The 18,689-nt window shown below is 43.4% G+C and overlaps 1 protein-coding gene across 13 annotated transcripts in view; it reads left to right on the forward strand.

Annotated features, from left to right (window-relative positions):
• Positions 1 to 18,689, forward strand: part of Magi2 (membrane associated guanylate kinase, WW and PDZ domain containing 2) — a 1,461,753-nt gene that overhangs the window by 1,345,019 nt on the left and 98,045 nt on the right. For all 13 annotated transcript variants that reach the window (XM_031380053.1, XM_031380052.1, XM_031380051.1 and 10 more), the window contains 4 exons: positions 2,399 to 2,584; positions 4,054 to 4,228; positions 10,811 to 11,006; positions 12,317 to 12,460. In XM_031380053.1, the coding sequence (XP_031235913.1) occupies positions 2,399 to 2,584; positions 4,054 to 4,228; positions 10,811 to 11,006; positions 12,317 to 12,460 (701 nt within the window). The remainder of the gene's footprint in view (positions 1 to 2,398; positions 2,585 to 4,053; positions 4,229 to 10,810; positions 11,007 to 12,316; positions 12,461 to 18,689) is intronic.

The following is an 18,689-nucleotide window of genomic DNA, read 5'->3' on the forward strand; positions in this document are numbered from 1 at the left end:
GGAGGGAGAGAGGGAGGGAAAAAAAGAGAGAGAAAGAGAGGGAGAGAGAGAGGGAGGGAGAGAGAGAAGGGGGAAAGGGAGAGAAGGAGGGAGAGAGAGGGAGAGGGAGAGAGAGAAGAGGGAGAGGGAGAGAGGGAGAGAGAGAGGGAGAGGGAGAGAGAGAGGGAGAGAGAGAGGGAGAGAGAGAGGGGGAGAGAGAGAGAGGGAGGGAGAGGGATAGAGAGAGGCAGGCACCGTACTTCTGTACTTCTGGCTACCTTCATATGATGGCTCATCTAGTTTTCAGAACCACTGTGAAGTCAGGGGTAGTATTATCCCAATAACAGTTAGAAAACAGTTAAGAGATTTTAGACAACAGTGTACACATTTATGGGCAGGACAGTCAAATCATTTCTGGGTCATTCCAGAACTATCGAGTATGGAAAGGGGAAAAGAAGGCAGAACAACAAACTTTTCCTAATTATGATTGACAGCCAAACACCTTGGAATACCCACATTATCTCTTACATTTATTCCTTTTAGCATGCATGTGCATGTCTATGTATGTGCCTGTGTGGCTAATGCGTGCGCACACACATGCACTTGTGCTCGAGGATCACCGTGCGCCTATGGAGATCTGATGACAACTCTGCAGAGACAGGCTTCTCTTGCTGCCTTTCAAGATCTGGAGATTAAGCTCAAGTCCTCAGCCTGGGCTCTACCTGATGAGCCACCTCACTGGTCCTCTATTTTTTTTTTCGACTCAGTAGTTGTTATTACATTTCTGCCTGAGAAATAGCCTAAGGTGATCATTAGCAAACTCTAAATAGTGCTCTCTTAATTAAACCCATCAGTGCTTATGGGAAATAAAAATGTGTTTGGTCTCAAACGTGATGAGTTTCACTTCAGGGACACAAGCTCAGCCAACATTTTTCTATGCTGTTGGTAACCTTTCACAGTACAGAGTAAGCAAGGTCCTAGGTCATTAACTCACTGATTGTCCATCCTCTCTATGGTTATGACTTGATAATTGCACCCTTCACTGTAACAAATGCACAAAGTGGAGAGTTCAAAGTGTAGGCATCCCTTAGAGACTCTAAACAGTAGGCTGCACCTTTCTGTTTCTGCACACTCGATCAGTACCCAACCCATCAACAGTTTTCTAGATTATAAGTTCTGTGAAGGCACACACAGGAACTGCTGAGATGTGACCACAGACACACAGACAAGTAGTACCTTGGTAGGTCCCTCCACCACCACCATTTACACTAAATGTCAATCAATCTGCTAGAAAAATATGCTTCCCCGTTTATCTGGTTCTTCTCAAACATATAAACAAAAGTCAAAAATAGCCGGGCGGTGGTGGCGCACGCCTTTAATCCTAGCACTTGGGAGGCGGAGGCAGGCGGATTTCCGAGTTCGAGGCCAGCCTGGTCTACAGAGTGAGTACCAGGACAGCCGGGGCTACAGAGAGAAACCCTGTCTCGAAAAAACCAAAAAAAAAAAAAAAAAAAAAAAAAAAAAAAAAAAAAAAAAAGTCAAAAATAAAATGTATTCATTGTTTTAAAGAAATGTATAGAAGTTACACCAATCCTAAAACTTTTAAATACATCTCAACAGTTAGAATACATCTTCTGGTTAATGGAGGGTCATTGTTTAAAGGACAGGTTTCTACTTTTTTTTTTCTTTCTTGTGATCCTTCCAAGTATGTCTTTGCCACCAATGACATCTCAGATTCAATGAAATCCTTGAATTAGCACTTGACATTAGCATGTTCCCAGGGTCAACTTGTGACATGAAAAGGGAGAAATGATAGAAAACATCCTGCCCTGGAACTAAAGTGGAGCTGAGGAGTGGTAAATTCTGCTACTTGGCCAGGTAGCTGCTCCCTGGATTAACGGGTGCTGAGGGATCCCCTTTCCTCCATTCAATAAAAAAGAGATATAAATTAAGTTCCTGTCCCTAATTGTACCTTTCTGCACCACTGTCTCCGAAATTTGAGCTCTTTTTGCACACTCTACCACACCTGAGGTCCTCAAGCCCTGGTATATACCAGGCTTTCCCTAGAAGCTGCTTAGAAATTCATGGTCCTTGTCTCTCATCTAGACATTCTGATTCTGAGGTTTGGATAAGGCCCAGAGATCTGATCCTCACATGAGTTTGATACCTCTCAAAATGTGAGAGCCTTGGGTGTTTGGGTTTAGAATGAGCCTATCACTGCGAAAGACTTGAATTAAGGAACTTTGGTCTCAGTAGTACACACAGAACCACAGCTAGTAGAAAAGGTTGTGATGTGAAGCTAAAGGTACTGATGAGGAAAAATCTTCTGATGCTGCACTGTTTGTCCTAGGCTGGGACTGAAAGATAGAACATGTCCTGGTGATGTCCCTGACACCTGTTTCTGTTGGGATTTCTTTAGCTGTGCCCCATAAAATCGGACGAATCATTGATGGGAGCCCTGCAGATCGCTGTGCCAAACTTAAAGTGGGCGACCGGATCTTAGCAGTCAACGGCCAGTCTATCATCAACATGCCTCACGCTGACATTGTGAAACTCATCAAGGATGCGGGTCTTAGTGTCACCCTTCGCATCATTCCTCAGGAGGGTAAGTGCCTGAGGTGACCTTTCAGAGACACACTTACTTGGCATTCTGAGCCTACATACACATCAGCTCTGTGGCACTGCAGGTTCCGTGGTATGAATCCCAGGGCTCAGCGTTATCAGAGCCCACCCTGGAGTTTCGGGAAGTCTAGTTTTTTGAAGATGTTAAGCTGGAACTCACTCAACCCAGCAGGCAGCAATACAAACCTGAGCAGTAGCCAGAGACCTGACTTAGATTATAAAACAGAAGCTCCCAACTAGGATGATTTGGAGACCATCAGGGAGTATCTGGTCCTGCCCAGAGACAACTTTGATTGGGGTGGGGATATGACTGTCAGCTAGTGCATAGACATCAGAGATGCTTGGAAACATCCTTATGATGCTCAGGGGAATGCTCCACCACAAAAGATTATCTGACTCAAAATGTGAAGAGTGCCAAAGGTGAGAGATAATATCAAAACATTTGGAGAAGACAGAGAAGTGGTTCATGTCAGAATGCAAATAGGCCCCCTCCCTTTGTTACCCAACTACAAAAGTAGACAGGCAGACAGACAGACAGACAGACGATAATGGCTGTATTCTTGGTCTGTCATCTGAAGACACCAATCTGTATAGACAAGTCACAGAAAATGAACTGTGAGTGAGATTATCTGCTATAGCCCCTACCTGCTTCCCCACCCTCTCAGTCTGGATTATTGGCTCTGGCTTTATCCTAACATGTGAGGGTCATTTTCATTGAAATTTTATATTGTTATGAGAAAAAAAAAAAAAACCAAGAAGCAGTTTTTGAATAGCTTTACGAATCTTCCTGTGTCCAGAGTGCTTTTTTTCTTTCTGGAGAACTGTACAGAGGACTCTTGGTAAGACTGGGGAGAGACCAGAGAAGAGGTTGTGACAGCATTCATTGGCTTATACAGACAGCTAGCTCCCTGTTCACACTCTGGAAGCCTGGTAAGGATTCTTGAGCTGGGAGTGGTAACACACACTGTCCATAAGCCCAGCTCCGTGATTAAGGTGGAGTCAGGATGGCCAATTCAGGATGAGCTGGGCTACAGAGTGAGGCTGTATTGAAAAGGAAAGAAAGGAAGAGAAACTAAATCAAAAGGTGTTTGCTAGAACATTTCTCTCAGCAAGAAATTCCTATATTTTAGCATATTAGAGTGTTTTATGCTTGTCCCTTTGAATGGTTTTCTTGTGGTTTTAACATGTTGTTTTTACTTGGTTGGTTTGCTTCTGTGACTTTTCCTTCCAACAAAATGGCAAGGCTTCTCATAATTTTACCCAGTAACAGTTATAATTAATGAAAGAACACTCCTTCCAGGAATGGTGTGGACTTCATAAATTGAACCTGCTAGGGAAAAGCCCTGCAGAAACCAAAATGACCAAGGAGTCACCAAGTCGGAGCTTCTGTTTACTTCTTGCCTCTGATCAGATGCCAACCTAACCACATCTGTTGCCTTGGTTCCCCATCAGAGCTCAACAGCCCAGCATCAGCACCCAGTTCAGAGAAGCAGAGCCCCATGGCCCAGCAGCACAGCCCCCTGGCCCAGCAGAGTCCTCTGGCTCAGCCAAGCCCAGCCACCCCCAACAGCCCTGTTGCACAGCCAGCTCCTCCTCAACCTCTCCAGCTGCAAGGACATGAAAATAGGTAATGTTTCACCTCTGTCTTTTCTGACTCTGAGAGGCGGAGGGGTGGGGGGGGGGTGATGAAAGAATTCCTGGGAACTGTTTAGGACACAGCTGGGAGGGAGGGTTTCATGTGACTGAAATTACCATGTGGAGTTTTAGATGGTTTTAGAGTGGGCAGGGGGAGGAGAGAGAGAGACAGACAGAGAGAGAGAGAGAGAGAGAGAGAGAGAGAGAGAGAGAGAGAGAGAGAGAGAGAGAGAGAGAGAGAGAGAGTGTATTGTACTAAATGCAATGTTTCATTAGTAAATGTAATTCAACATTTGCCCTGCAGAGCAGGAGAAGCCTCTCCTCAGAAAAGTCAGCCATGGCAGATGAGCTGGGTTAACAACCTGAGAGCATTAAGAAGCTTCTAGAGTAAGAGCACAGGCAAAGGTCCTCTGGCAGGAGAGAGGTCCAAGCATAGTTCTCCAAGGCCAGCGTTGTTGTTGTGGAATAGAGTATGGGGAGAGCTAGAGAGTGAGAGTAAGCCACCCCTGAAGGCTCTGGTAAGAATATTCAAAGTCCTCATGTTTGTCCTAGTAATTTCTATAGGTTCCAGGCTGGCAAATATCACCGCTGGGTTTTCTTTTCTGAAACTCTCACTTGTTCCTAGAGAGCAAGCAGACAGGAGGCTGGCAGAGGAAAGAGTAGAAAGGGGGGCTGCAGAAAAACATTAAGCCACAAACAGGCTAGTTTGGAACACAATGACACAGTGTGGAGGGCAGGAGACGTTGGAGGACTCCTCATAACTTTACATTGCCCTCCCCCAACCTACCGAGAGGCATCTATCCCATACATAGTAACATGAAAAAGGTTCTTTGAGGCTCTAGAAGACAGAAGTGACATATAAAAATGGTATCATCTTACTGTGACTTATGTGCAACAGAAAACCTGGCTTGGGTTAAGCCATTAAAGAAATAGGTAAGGGTGTGGCCCCACATGTTTTTCTTCCTTCCAACTGGAGAAAAATAGAACACATCTGCATGCGGATGCCCCCTTAGCCTTTCATGTCCAGCATTTTGGGGACAGCTGCTTCCTGTGTGCCCTCCCCGCCCCCAGTCAGTGAAGATGGAGTTAGACTTTTTCCATATTCAGAGCTCTGTGGCCCTATCACTCACAGCATTTCAGAACAGTGGTTTTCTCTGTGCCATAGGTGACATTTCCATAAAACCCATTCTGCTACGATTTCCCCATGTGCTTTCATGGAAAACTGAGCGCCTGGCTATCCTTGGCTGCTTATGTTTTAAACGTATGCCCGGGAAAAGAGAAGCCCCATTGAGCAAATGATGCAGAGATAAGAACTTGACAACCCCCGAAAGCAGAGTTACGTCCTGCTTGCCTCAGTAATGAGCCCCAGCTGTGCTTTCAAACACCACATGTTATGGGGACAGATTGCACTGGCTTTCCTCAGGATCCATCCAAGAGTCCAGAGGGAGGGCCTGAGCACACCTGAGGTCCCTCAGCCACTCTCAGACTCCTGCTCTTAATTTTGCCATTGTAGATGAATTTTGTAACCTTCATCTTCTCTCAGAGAGCAACTGCCCTGAACTTCGGTCTTGCTTCTAGATGTGGATGGGTAATCTCATCTCTACTGGCTAGTTAATTCTCCTGGTCCACTCACCATCATCTCTCCAGGAAAGGTTCTCCCACCGTGGCAAGGAAAGCATGAGAGTGTATTACAGGTTCCTGTAGAGAAGAGCTGGCTAAGGCACCTAGCTTACAACTGGGGCTTCCTCTCCCCTACCTCATGGAAGCAATCGTCTTTGCAAACACTTTTTCCTTGACCACAAAATAAAATATTTCCTAATCTGACATTAGCATATTTACATGATTCAAATTTTTATAATTCATCAACATATTTGTTTCAGTAATATAAAGAACCTTTAATAAGCCTGTGCCCAGGTTCCCTGGCTTATATTTTTATTGTAACTGGAGACTCATACATGTATGAGCAAAAAAATTCAATGAATTTTAAAGATATCAGAAACATTTTCATAGTCTCCTCTAAAGATTGCCATGGTGTCAAAGGAAAACTCTTTGCCTATTTGTACATCAGTCTAGAAATGCTGCCAAAGCAGTTCATAAACCAAGTTCTTCTACATAAGGTGTGCCCACTGACATGTCCGAGTGAGTCATTTCCCATGCAAGTGCAGGAAAAACTACAAGGGCAATCTCGTTGAGTATTTCAATTTTGCAAACTAGATAAGTACTATTGTATACTATCTCATTTGCTCCAATATCAACTTCCTGTGCTTCCCTATGTTCCCAGGAATCACAGAATAAGTCTAAGATGATTATAAGTGAAAGCAAGAAAGTTTAAAAAAAAATAAACTATTATAGAATATATTCCAAAACTAAGTATGAAGAACAGAGTTCTCTTCTCCAACAAGGGCAATCGATCTTTGCCTTTTAAAACCACAAGGCCCATGGAAGAGCATTGGGAAACGTCTTCCTTTAAACACCTTGAACCCTACAAACTCAAGGCTGGAAATGATTATTTTCTAAATTTAGTTAAAATATAAATACATTGTTTCTTCCATCCCTCCTTCTTGCTGCTCCCATCTCCAGCTCATCTCCCAAATTATCAACCTCTCCATCTTTAACCATATGCGCACACGCGCGCGCGCGCGCGCGCGCGCGCGCACACACACACACACACACACACACACACACGTATATACACATACCACATAAAGCGACCTGCTGGGTCGCTTCAGAACCTGCATGTGCATGCTTCTAGAGCTGACCACTCAGTACTGGATAACCAATCAGGAGACTCTTTGCTGGGGAAGAGTTCTTCCTCTCTCAGCTATCATTAATTCCCTGTAGCTCTTGAGCTCACATGATCTCCCACCCCTGGAAATGGTTCAGCAAAGGCTCCCATTCTCTGGAGGATCTCCTGGGCAGCATTTCTTAGTCTTGGAACTTTAACACACCATAAAGCTTACTAGAATTTACCATTTGCCATCTGTCTTTATCAACTCTAATGCATCTTTAGTGCTAAAATTAACAGCTACAAAAATTAGGTTGGTGACCTTCCTTTATATGTAAAATAACTTTTAAGAGTACGGGTGTGTATGTGTGTGTGTGTGTGTCTGTGTGTGTCTGTGTCTGTGTGTGTGTCTGTGCATCTTCCTCTGTAAGGTATCTATGTGGGCCTGAGTCTCCAAGCATATAGAGGCCAAAGGTTCATTGAGTATGTTTCTCAACCAAGTTTGCATCTTATTGTTTGTAAAAGAGTCTATCTCTGAACCCAGAACTCACTAGTTGGTTAGATTGTCCTGCCAGCAAGGCCCAAGGACCCTCACATTTCTCCCTCACTAGTGCTGAGATCACAGGTACAGGCTGTTGTGCTTGGATTTATACAGGTCCTCACGTTTATGCAGCTAGCACTTTACCAGTTTACCCACCCATCTTCCTCACCTGGAGCATGGCTTTTCCTCTTAATTTTTAATAATCGAATCCTATATTTTCCACAAAGTGAAATGTTTCACATATTCAGCCCAACCTAATTTTTTCTCTAGCCAGTGTATCACTTAAAGTTAGCAGCATTCATAAAAAAATGAAGTGCATTTTCCTTGTTAAAGAACTCGGCATCCTCACAGGCAACAATGGAAGAGAGGGGCGTTGATGCTCAGTACCCAGGATGACAGCTGTGGCAAGCTTCGCTGGTTCTATTTCTAGCCATTTGTCTAATCTTTGGGGAGATTCTTGCATTTCATCCCCTTTCACTATACCGCATGACACCAGCTGGTTAAAAACGGGGCGCATAATAGATATTTCATACCAATACCACATAGACCATAAAAATAAAACGGCCCTGCTATAACTTAAAATAGTGTAACACCCAAACCACCAAGCTAGCAATTTCTAGAAGGGAACCAACACACTGCAAATGTCACCCAGTCCCTACCCTTTGTTTAATGCATGCTTTTGCATAGCTAAGCATCTTATTCAAATGGCACTTTAAATGATTCTGTTCACAGCTTGCACCTTGGTAGGGGGAGGGGGCGGGGCCGGGAGGGAAGGAGGGCTGAGGGATAAAGCAAAGCCTGATTTATTCAACTCCTAGGAGGAGTGTCTCCCCTCTCTGCAGGGTTAAGTATCAAATGCATCCTACTCAAAGGGGTGATTGAATCTACTTGCTAACTCCCTTCCTGGAAGCCCACTAAACACGTCTGTTGTTGTAAACTCCCAGTGTGCATCCACAAATAGTGAGTTATAGTAGTGGTAATTACTCAGGTGGATTTTTAAAATAATATTTGTTAGTAATCAGCACCAGTAAGCGCATAAACCAGTGATGAAGCATCTAGTAATGATTGGAAAGTTCTACAGCCTTAGAACCTTTTCTCTGTGCCAAGTATTTCCTTAATTCCACAAGGCATGTTAGCACACACCTGCAATCTGGTCACTCAGGAGGCTGATGGAGGCATATCTCAAATTCAAGGCCAGCCTGGGCTGCATAGTAGGCATCTTCTAACATAAATGAATGAATGAATGAATGAATGAATGAATGAATGAATGAATAAATTTTAAAAAGGATTTTCCTCATTCTTCAGAATATTGCGTTAATCTAATTGCATCCATACTGCAGCATCAGGCGATGAAATATAAAATTAAAGTGTCTCTCTCTATTCCATGGTGCTGATCTCACCCATGTGCCTATGATCCCACAATGTCTGGGGTTGGCTGTCACGCCCCTTGTGGCCTAGGAGCAGCCACAGTGGGAAAGCCTGCAGATTATTCAGCTGATATTGTGTGTATCACACAGTCCTTCCTGTGTTTATCAGCATGTAAGGACACATGACCACAGTGGAACCCAGTGCTGAGCCTGGTAGCTGTGCTTTCATGTTTAAACCTCTGCAACATAGCTCCCATTTTTTTCCCAATGAGACAGTGATTCTGGGCCTGCATTGTATTCAATGATCATGCCTTACTACCAACCCTCTAACATCTGAAGTGTTCGAAAAGATACAACTTAGCAGTTAAGTAACTCTGGATTGGGGTTGGCGAGATGGCTCAGTGTTTTAGAGCACTTGCTCTTGCAGAGGACTGGGGTTCAGTTCCCAGTGTGCACATAGTGCCTCAGAGTTCTTCATAACTCCAGGTTCAGGGATCTGATGCTTTCCTCTGGCTGCTAAGGGCCCTGTTCAAATACACACACACACACACACACACACACACACACACACACACACACACACACACACACACACTGTAAGAACCTGTCGAGCCTAAGCTTACTGAGTGAATCACGTGGAGCCTGATTGATGCAAAAAGCAAGAGGATTTTTAATGTTCCAGTGCACTGGGGCTGTCCCAGACCCTAAGGAGCGGAGGTGACCCTGCACAGCTTGTTCAGGGAGCTTTTATACGATTTTCAGGACAGCAGCCATTAGACACAATGTGATTGGCAAAACAGTGTGACTTTTTAAACTGATTGGTCTTCAGGGAATGAGGTGACAAGGACTTCCCTTGTCTGAAGATGGGCAAAGGTCCACCCTGAGGAATGTGTCCCAACCTACAGGTTGGTTCTCACCCTGTGGTCTGAGGAATGTTAATTAGCCTCTCCTTTCCAGAGGGGCAAGTGTTCCACCATCTTCCCAAAGTTCCTGAGCTTATTTCATTACCCTCAACAGAAATTCCTGGCCTCCCGGTGTTTTTCTGAGATGTCCCTGTTTACTTGGTTCTTACAACACATGTGTAGGTAAACACACATATAAAATAAGGATAAATAAAACTTTTTAAAAACTAGCCATTAATAACATGCTTATAAACTCTTTGGTGATCATTTCAGTTATGCTTATATGACGTAAGGGTGATATCCAAGAAGAGTGTTTGTGTGTGTGTGTGTGTGTGTGTGTGTGTGTGTGTGTGTGTGTGTGTGAGAGAGAGAGAGAGAGAGAGAGAGAGAGAGAGAAAGAGAGAGAGAGAGGGAAGGGAGGGGGAGAGGGAGAGGGAGAGACAGAGGAAAAAAGATAGAGACAGAGAGAGCAGAAGAAAGAGGGAGGGATAAGACATATTTCAATTCCTTAGATTTGTAATGATTGTGAGTTGGGCTTTTTCTAAAGATTGTTTTAATTATGTGTACATGAGCATATCTCTGTGTGTGTATGTACACATGAGCATAGTACCTGTGAAGTGCAAGAAAGTCAAGTTCCCCGGAGTGTTTGTGAGCCACCTGACATGGGTGCTGGGAACTGAACTCCAGTCCTCTACAGGAGCAGTGCATGCTGTTAACTACTGAGGCAGCCCTCCCTTGAACCCACAGTTTTTAAATAACCAAGGTGGGAGAATATCTACGAGGGCTTTTCCACAAGGTTCTGGTGAAAACGGCACTTTTATGTCAATTTCTTAACGAGCCAAATGAAAGTATATAAGGCAACATTTGTCAGCAATATTTAAATAATGCCATTTATTTAATCTTCTTTAATCCTAAATATGTAACAAGACCAACTCAAGGATTTGGGTCCCCACAAGCTATGGTAGCTAGACCGTGCTTAGTTGTCCTAATCTCCTCAGAGCCCCAAAATACCAAAGCAAACCCTTTTCCCTTCATCCAGTTACAGGTCAGAAGTTAAAGCAAGGCAAGACGTGAAACCAGACATCCGGCAGCCTCCCTTCACGGACTACAGGCAGCCCCCACTGGACTACAGGCAGCCCCCAGGAGGGGACTACTCGCAGCCCCCACCCTTGGACTACAGGCAGCACTCCCCAGACACCAGGCAGTACCCTCTGTCAGACTACAGGCAGCCACAGGTACGTCTGCTGGAGACCGTGCGGTCCCCACCAAGACTTTCTGATGTACAAGGAATGGCATAGAAGTGAGGCAGAAATGACATCCTGCTGGAGCAGAGAGCCAGGGCTCTGGTGCTAGTCTTGCTATCAGGGTCAAGCCTGCACCGCCAGAACTTCAAGGCATGGATAGATCTTTTCCAGGATAAAGCAGAACAGTTAGTTCATCCATGAACCTGTCAGGAGGGGGCAGTCGTGATGAACTAATCCTTGATGATAATTAACCAGCCAGCTCCAAGAACAGACATAGCCTTGTCAACTGTCATTTATTTTTAAGTTCCTGCTAGACCCCCAAGATACTGCTAATGCAGAATTTTCTACATTTTCCAGCCACTGGGGAGGGATTCAGACCCATAATTTCTAAATAGCCTCCTGCCCCCCACTCTGTGGCATAAAGCCATGCCCCCATACAGAGGACAAAGCCAAGGGTGGCTTCGCAATCTACCCAGCAGCCACTGCAGTTGCCTAAAAGCCCCTGTGCACACGACAAAGGGCTCAGCTGCTTTCTGTATTGGCTGCAGTAGACACATCACCTGAGACTCCCTTAACCTGTCTGAATTCCGTTTCCTCGAGGCTGGGTCTCCCTTACAGGCCAAGGTAAATGGTCAACCGCTAACGAAAGGTATCAGGAGCAGAGCTCAATATCTAGTAAGCAGTCGTTACTTGGTAACCAAGTAATAGGTGCCAAGGGCAATTTCCACTCCATCAGGTTATATTGTATCCCATTATTAAATTGAGGGCAACTTTATCCCCAAAGTGTCGAAGTAGATTGCAAGCCAGGAAGTCTGGCACACACTACCTTTTCAGGGAATGGCAAGCTGACTCGGTGTCCTCCGACTTGATGTTCAGCAGTCTGTCCAATGAAGGATACAGTCAGAACCCCAGTCAAGTTCACTCTTTAGCTCAGAGAACTAGTTTACACTGCCAGGGATGCGTCACTGATTGACAGATGTATTTGTGGTGCTAACAGTAATGAATGAGAAGATTCAGGAGAGATGGTGTCCTTCAGATCCATATGCTGTAAGTGCAAGATGATCAAGCGAGCTGACGAGAGCTGCACTGCTTGTTTTAACAGAGTTTAGTGATCTGACCTACTTGAACCTTTGGAGCTAGGCCTTGCTTATCCCAGACTTGTAAAATCAGGAGGAGTCTTCCAGCACGTGCCATTTGAACACATTAGCTCTGGGGGAGGGCGGGGGGGACAGGAAAAGTGACCATGGAGGTCCCTCCGATGCTAAACTACTCCATGTCCCATTTTCTCCCCACTCCCAAAGGATTTTGATTATTTCACTGTGGACATGGAGAAAGGATCCAAAGGCTTTGGATTCAGCATTCGTGGAGGAAGGGAATACAAGATGGATCTGTACGTGCTGAGATTGGCGGAGGATGGGCCAGCCATAAGGAACGGCAGGATGAGGGTAAGATGCCTCGGTTTACAGAGCTCCTTGATCCTAACGAGAACCCCATTGTGGTGTTAGGAAGACGCTAAGGCGTGCTCTCAGACAAGCACCTTTTCCCTTTCTTTTTCATAAGCTGATCTTTAAAGATTTGGTCAAACACTTATAAAGAATTACAGTAGCCAGCTGGGTGTGGTGGTACATGCCTCGAGTGCCAGCACGGGGAGACTGAGACAGGAGGAGGATGAATTCAGTCATGGCCATAGTAACTTTGAGGCCACCCTGGGCAATAGAGTATGGCTCACACTCTCAAAAACACCAGAGAGATAAAAAAAAAAAAAACTACAATGTTTCTCTTGTTTTTCTGCTTATAAATGTCCACCTATTGATAAACCTCAACATACTGGTATTTTTCTCAAGAGAAAATAAAAGAAAAAGCACAGAAGAAGAAATAATTTGAAGTGAAGACAAGCTCTATTATTCTTCTATGGTTCAGTGATTTCATTTCCGTGGAGGTTGAATCTTTCAAGATGTATTTCCCCTTTGTGTTTCTCCCCTCCACATACATTAATCAAATGGCCTTACGTCTCTCCAGAAATGTTTCCTTTTTATTGACTGGCCTTTGGGCTTTGATATTGGACAGCCGGATACAATAGGAGAAAGGGGATTTGGCTTCTAGCACATAAGTTGTCCTTAAAAAATTGGAGCAATTAGACACTTTCAATTTGAGCTCAAGTTGAAGACGGGTGGTTAATGTAACAGTCACTCTCGGCTAGGTGATTGATGGAGTAACTCATTCTACATCAACAGGTGCAGGACGAACAATAGCTTGTAATCTCAGCCATAAATGGCACCAGCATCCATATAGTAAAATTTAATTCTTCTTGTACATCTAGAATTCATCCTTATTATCCTTCCTTGCTTTTTAAGTTCATACAGATAAAATCTCTGTGACGTGGAAATCCTTGTACTGAGCCTTGCCAGTCAATTGCCCTGGGGAAGCAAATACACCTGCTATTCACTCCTACTACCTAGTCCAGCTTCTATCACTCTTTCTAGTGTCAAAGACCCATGCAAAAGCAGACAGAGGACAAATCACATCTCCCTCCCCCCTCTGCAATCTGGGAGATAACTGGGAGATTGTGGAGGTAGAATTTTACCCCAGACAGGACACGTTCCAAATAAAGACAGTCTCTGCCCTGATCCAATACTGCCCTACGTTCCCTGCCAGAGGAATCAGTGGGGGAGGACTCCACGTGGCTTCTTGCCTCTAGTTTCCTTCCAAACCAGAATGGCAAATTATTTTTTTTATAGAATTATGTTTATTTATTTATGGCAGAAATATGAGCATGCCACAGAATGTATATAGAGGTCAGAGGACAGTGTGTGGGAGTTAGCTCTCTCCTTCCACTATACGTGGTGTGAGGGTTGAAGTCGATGGTCAGGCTGGCTGGTAAGTACCTTTATCCACTGAGCTACATGCCCAGGCCAGAACTGCATTCAGCTCACGAGTGATTAAATAAAATGAAATTCACTTTCACAATGCCAAGCGAAGTCAGCATAGTACAGAGATCATGAATGAAATGACCAGAGCCTTCTGAGATAAGGAAGAAGCACCCCCATCCCACCCCTACTTCCTCTCCATGACTTTAGAGGTTGCCACATTTTAAACCAAGTCCAAGTGAATCGCCATTGGGTACATACAGTACTCCCCATCATAGAAGCCTAAATAGAGAGCAAAAAACGTTTAGAGTCTAGATATTAGCCGTGGCTAGCAGTGGCTCTCGGCACTGGCTGTGTTAGCTAGTCTCAGAATTTGGCCGTATTTTGGGTCTGTAGAGTTTAAGGGCGCAGCTGTGCTTAATCATAGCACCTATGTCATAATTCACATATACATTTAAATCACTTCAGCAAGGACCAGGATCAATCAATAGTTGTATGACTTACAGTTAGAGTATTTTAAATTAATGTATTAACTGGATAATACATAAGTTTTTGGATAGGAAAATCAATAATAAAGTTACTCAGGGACCCTTTTCTCAGTTTATTACAAGGTTCCATTTTGACATTATTGGTGTCCAGGTGCATACGAAACTTAAATATCTGTGCCAACCAGGCTTTACAAGGCCTCGTCAACCTCCCATGAATTATGATTTGATTTATAATTTCTGAGACTCCTGAGACGAGGTAAGCTAGATATTCATGAACTACCACCAAAAACTAGCTCAAAAAGAAAAGCTAGTAATGAAGTTCTTCCCAGCCTTTGAACTACTATAACACATTTCTACCATATTAACATGATTTTGTCACCTCAAATTTCAGTTTAACATTTCTGGTCACACATGCACAGGTGCACATTCACACACAATCAAATTCATTTGGTAGATAGTATGCATACTCCCATTTTTAGTACCAAGAACATCTAAAAGAAAAACTCTAGTTAATTGTTTAATAGAAGCTATGATTCAGCCTGACAAAATGAAATTGTTCAAATCCAGATTGCTACCAAGGAGCTGGGTGATTCTATAACATGAATTTGGTGCTGTGCCGTAGGTTTGGGAGATGGATAGCATGAATTTTAGATAGTTTATTTTACCAGATTTAAGCGTCTGCTTTTGAGAATCCTATTCCTGGTCATTTGTGTTAGTCTGGTTGTAGGCCCATGATAATTTTGGGTAAGGACACAGGGAAACCCAGGAGAAATGCTAACACGAAGTGGGGACATCATCTACGGAGGATCATGGGACACTGTGGTACCCATCTTGTATATTTAGGGTGTTTCTAGGCACCCAGGTGTCACCAAGACAAATGATGATCTTCATGAAACAGTTGAAGAGCAGTGGCGGGTAGACGGAGTAGGAAGCGGGTAGACGGAGTAGGAAGCGGGTAGACGGAGTAGGAAGCGGGTAGACGGAGTAGGAAGGCCGTCCACAGCACCTGCTCTTCCTGGCTACCTGCAGCCATGGGGATTATTTTGGCAGCAAATTAGGCTATTAGAAAAATTAGTTCTAACGTAGTTGAGAAGGATAAAATCTTCATAACTAATGAGTAAGTCTCTGGAACAAAGTTCTTAGAAATATAACCTCATTAAAAACTGAAGCTAAGTAGAAAACCATGGGCAAAGAAAAACGAGCACACAAAATAGCTTTCCAGTGATGCTCGTAAAGCTTTCCGGTGAGCAGAGTGTGAGAAATTCCGAGATAAATATGAGACATTTGGCGGGAGGGAATGATAGTTTTGAGCGCTTAATAAAGATCTGGCAGCAAACTGAAAGAGACTCCGAAGAGAATGAGATGGCTCTGTGGAAGGTAGATGGGAACAGAGGGTGGGTGTGTGCTAACGTGCAGGCTTTGTGTCCACAAACACGGGGAAGAAGGCAAAATTCTTCCAGCTGTCAAAGGAGTATAATACATTCCGTGTCTCTGCGAGATGGATTTTCTAACTTCATCGGAAGCCATGTTCCATTTGCATGTTCCTACTAACAGTTCACACTAAAGTCTGCCTAGAGTGGGCTTCAGAGTGACCCGGTACCTCAGCTGGTTGAGCAGGGTACAAGAACGACCATCCTATCCAGGTTTCTTGTTTTCTTAACCAAAAGTATCATTCACTGATTAAACTTCTTTTGAATTTGTTGATTTTCTTCCTGGTCCAGACACATCTAGCTTGAGGCTACAGAATATGTGTTTAAACACAGCATATTCTATTTTATATTTTGTTGCTATTAAACACAGAACCATTTGTGAGACTATTTCCAATGTATGTGGCAAAAATAAATACCAATGAGCTTTCATCTCCGCTTTAAAAAAAAGAAAAAAAGAAAACCCAGAACATCACCAATCCCTCATGTCTCCATCCCTCCTATCTTCCCACAGAGATGGAAAAAGCCACCACCCTAAATAAAGAAGTGCTTGACATTCCGTCTGGTGTTTCCATATATGCGGATTTCATTTAGCACACTTTGTGAACTTTATATAAATGACTCACGATGCTCATGTTCCTCCCTGTGGTTCCTTTTTTTATACATTATGTTCAGGAGACTCATCCAAGTTGGTGGATTTATTTTTACTGCTGTGAACTTGCCATTGGGTCAAAATCCTATAGTCGACGTCATCATCTGTTTTCGTGTCCTATGGGCATCTGAAATTTCCTCTGTCAATGGATCTTGGTTATAACTAAGAAAATTCTTGAACATCCTCCAGCTCCATATGTGCAAGACTTTCTCCAGACTACTGGACAGATACATATGTACTTAGCTAAGAGCGTGCGTGCACACATACACACACACACATACACACATGCACACCAATATCCCAGTGACCATGTCAAATTATACACGCAAGAAGCAATGCTGACATGTCTTCATACTTGCAGAACGTGTGTTCCCACCTTCTGAATGCTCACTCTAGTACACAGAAATGATACATGGCCTGGCGCAGGTTTGCATGTCTGTGTGTGCACACACCCTCTATGAGTGTGCAGGTGGAGGCTGGGGGTCTGCGCTGTTTACCTCTACTGCTCTCCATCTGGCTTCCCTCTCATTTTTGAATTTTTCATTGCATTTCACTTTTCGTGTATGAATAAACTAGTAGTACAGCACACACATGGGGCTCAGAAGGCAGCTGGGGAAGTCTCTTCTCTCCTTTCACTGTATGTGTCCTGAGGATTGAACCCAAGTCTTCAGGCTTGGTGGCTGTCACGTTTGCCCTCTGAGATACCTAACAGGCCCTTCCCATATTATTATTATCATCATCATCATCATCATCATCATCATCATCATCATCATCATCATCATCACCATCATCGTTGAGACAGCTTCTCTCTACTGGTTGAGCTAGACGCCTTGATTGCACATGATGTTCATTATCTTTTCTTATGGTTATTGGACCTGGGCATCCCTTCTTAAAAACATATCTTTTTGTTTTCATTTACTGTTGAATATTTGCCCTCTCCTACTATGATGAAAATCTCCTATTCCAGTTTATGCATTGTAATTCTTTATTTTTCTGATATGTTTTTGATAAAGAGAATTCTTGATTTTAATAACTTTTTTTCATAGTTACTCTTCTTAAGTATTGCTTAAGAAGTAATTTCCTTACATAGTACCTCTCTCTCTCTCTCTCTCTCTCTCTCTCTCTCTCAAAAAGAAACAGTAACAGAAAAGAGAGCACTTGTATATGACACACACAGAGAGGGAGAGAGAGAGAGAGAGAGAGAGAGAGAGAGAGAGAGAGAGAGAAGGGTACATGTGTATGCACATGTGTGGATGCAGGCTTATGCATGCAGCGGCCAGAGAAGGACACTGGGTTTCTCCTCCATCACTCTCTGATTTACTTGGCACAGGGTCTCTCACTGATTCAGGACTTGCTGTCATTTTAGCCATGCTGACTGGTCGGCAGCCCAGCAATTCTCCCACTTCCGCACACATACACCCCAGTGCTGGGGTACAGGAGGTGCAGCTAAGCCCTGCTTTTCACAGGGGCTGGGGAAGCTAGAAATCTGAACTCAGACTCCCGTGAGTCCTCACCAAGAGCTCTGACCCACTGAGCACTCTCTAACCCTGCAGCACGCCATCTTAAATGTCAACTGTACTTCTAAGCATTTTGCAAGTCTATGTTTTAAACATTTAAACAGTATTAGAAGATAGAAATCCGTTTCTACTTTTCTTTATGTATAACTTTTTTGTCGTAGTATCATTTTGTGACTTTCTCTTCACTCCACAAGAATAACCTTATAATTAAATAAAATAAATTTTATTTAATAAATGCAAAATGCAATTGTTAGTATATTTTTAAAGATCTTAGAAGCTGCATTAATGACAGCATGTTTGTCTTTCAAGAAGTGATGCATTTCTCAAATACACAAGCCGACTTTTAGGAGTATTCTTATGTTCTTCATATAAACTTTGGAGTTTTCTTTTTAAGTGTCTCAAAGGGTTAATAAGAAAGAAAAGAAGGAAATAGTAAAAAGAGAATGAGTCAGAGGTGTTATTTGAATAGATGTCCAAACATTCTCCAAAATTTATTAATAAAACTCCACTTTATGCTTAATGTTTAAAAAGTGTGACACTTATACATCTTTGTTAAGTGGAATAGAATAAAGAAGGTTTATAGCCTTACTACTTAACCAGACCCTGTCTCAGAAATTGGGAGCTAGGCCTGTAATTCAGTGGTAGAGGGCTTAGCTAAGTGTAAAAGGCCCCAGGTTGGGGGGCCAGTACTGCCTTTGGTCAGGGAAAACAGTTGACAGTTGA

This window comes from Mastomys coucha, unplaced genomic scaffold (genome assembly GCF_008632895.1).
Source record: "Mastomys coucha isolate ucsf_1 unplaced genomic scaffold, UCSF_Mcou_1 pScaffold19, whole genome shotgun sequence".
Lineage (NCBI taxonomy): Eukaryota > Metazoa > Chordata > Mammalia > Rodentia > Muridae > Mastomys > Mastomys coucha.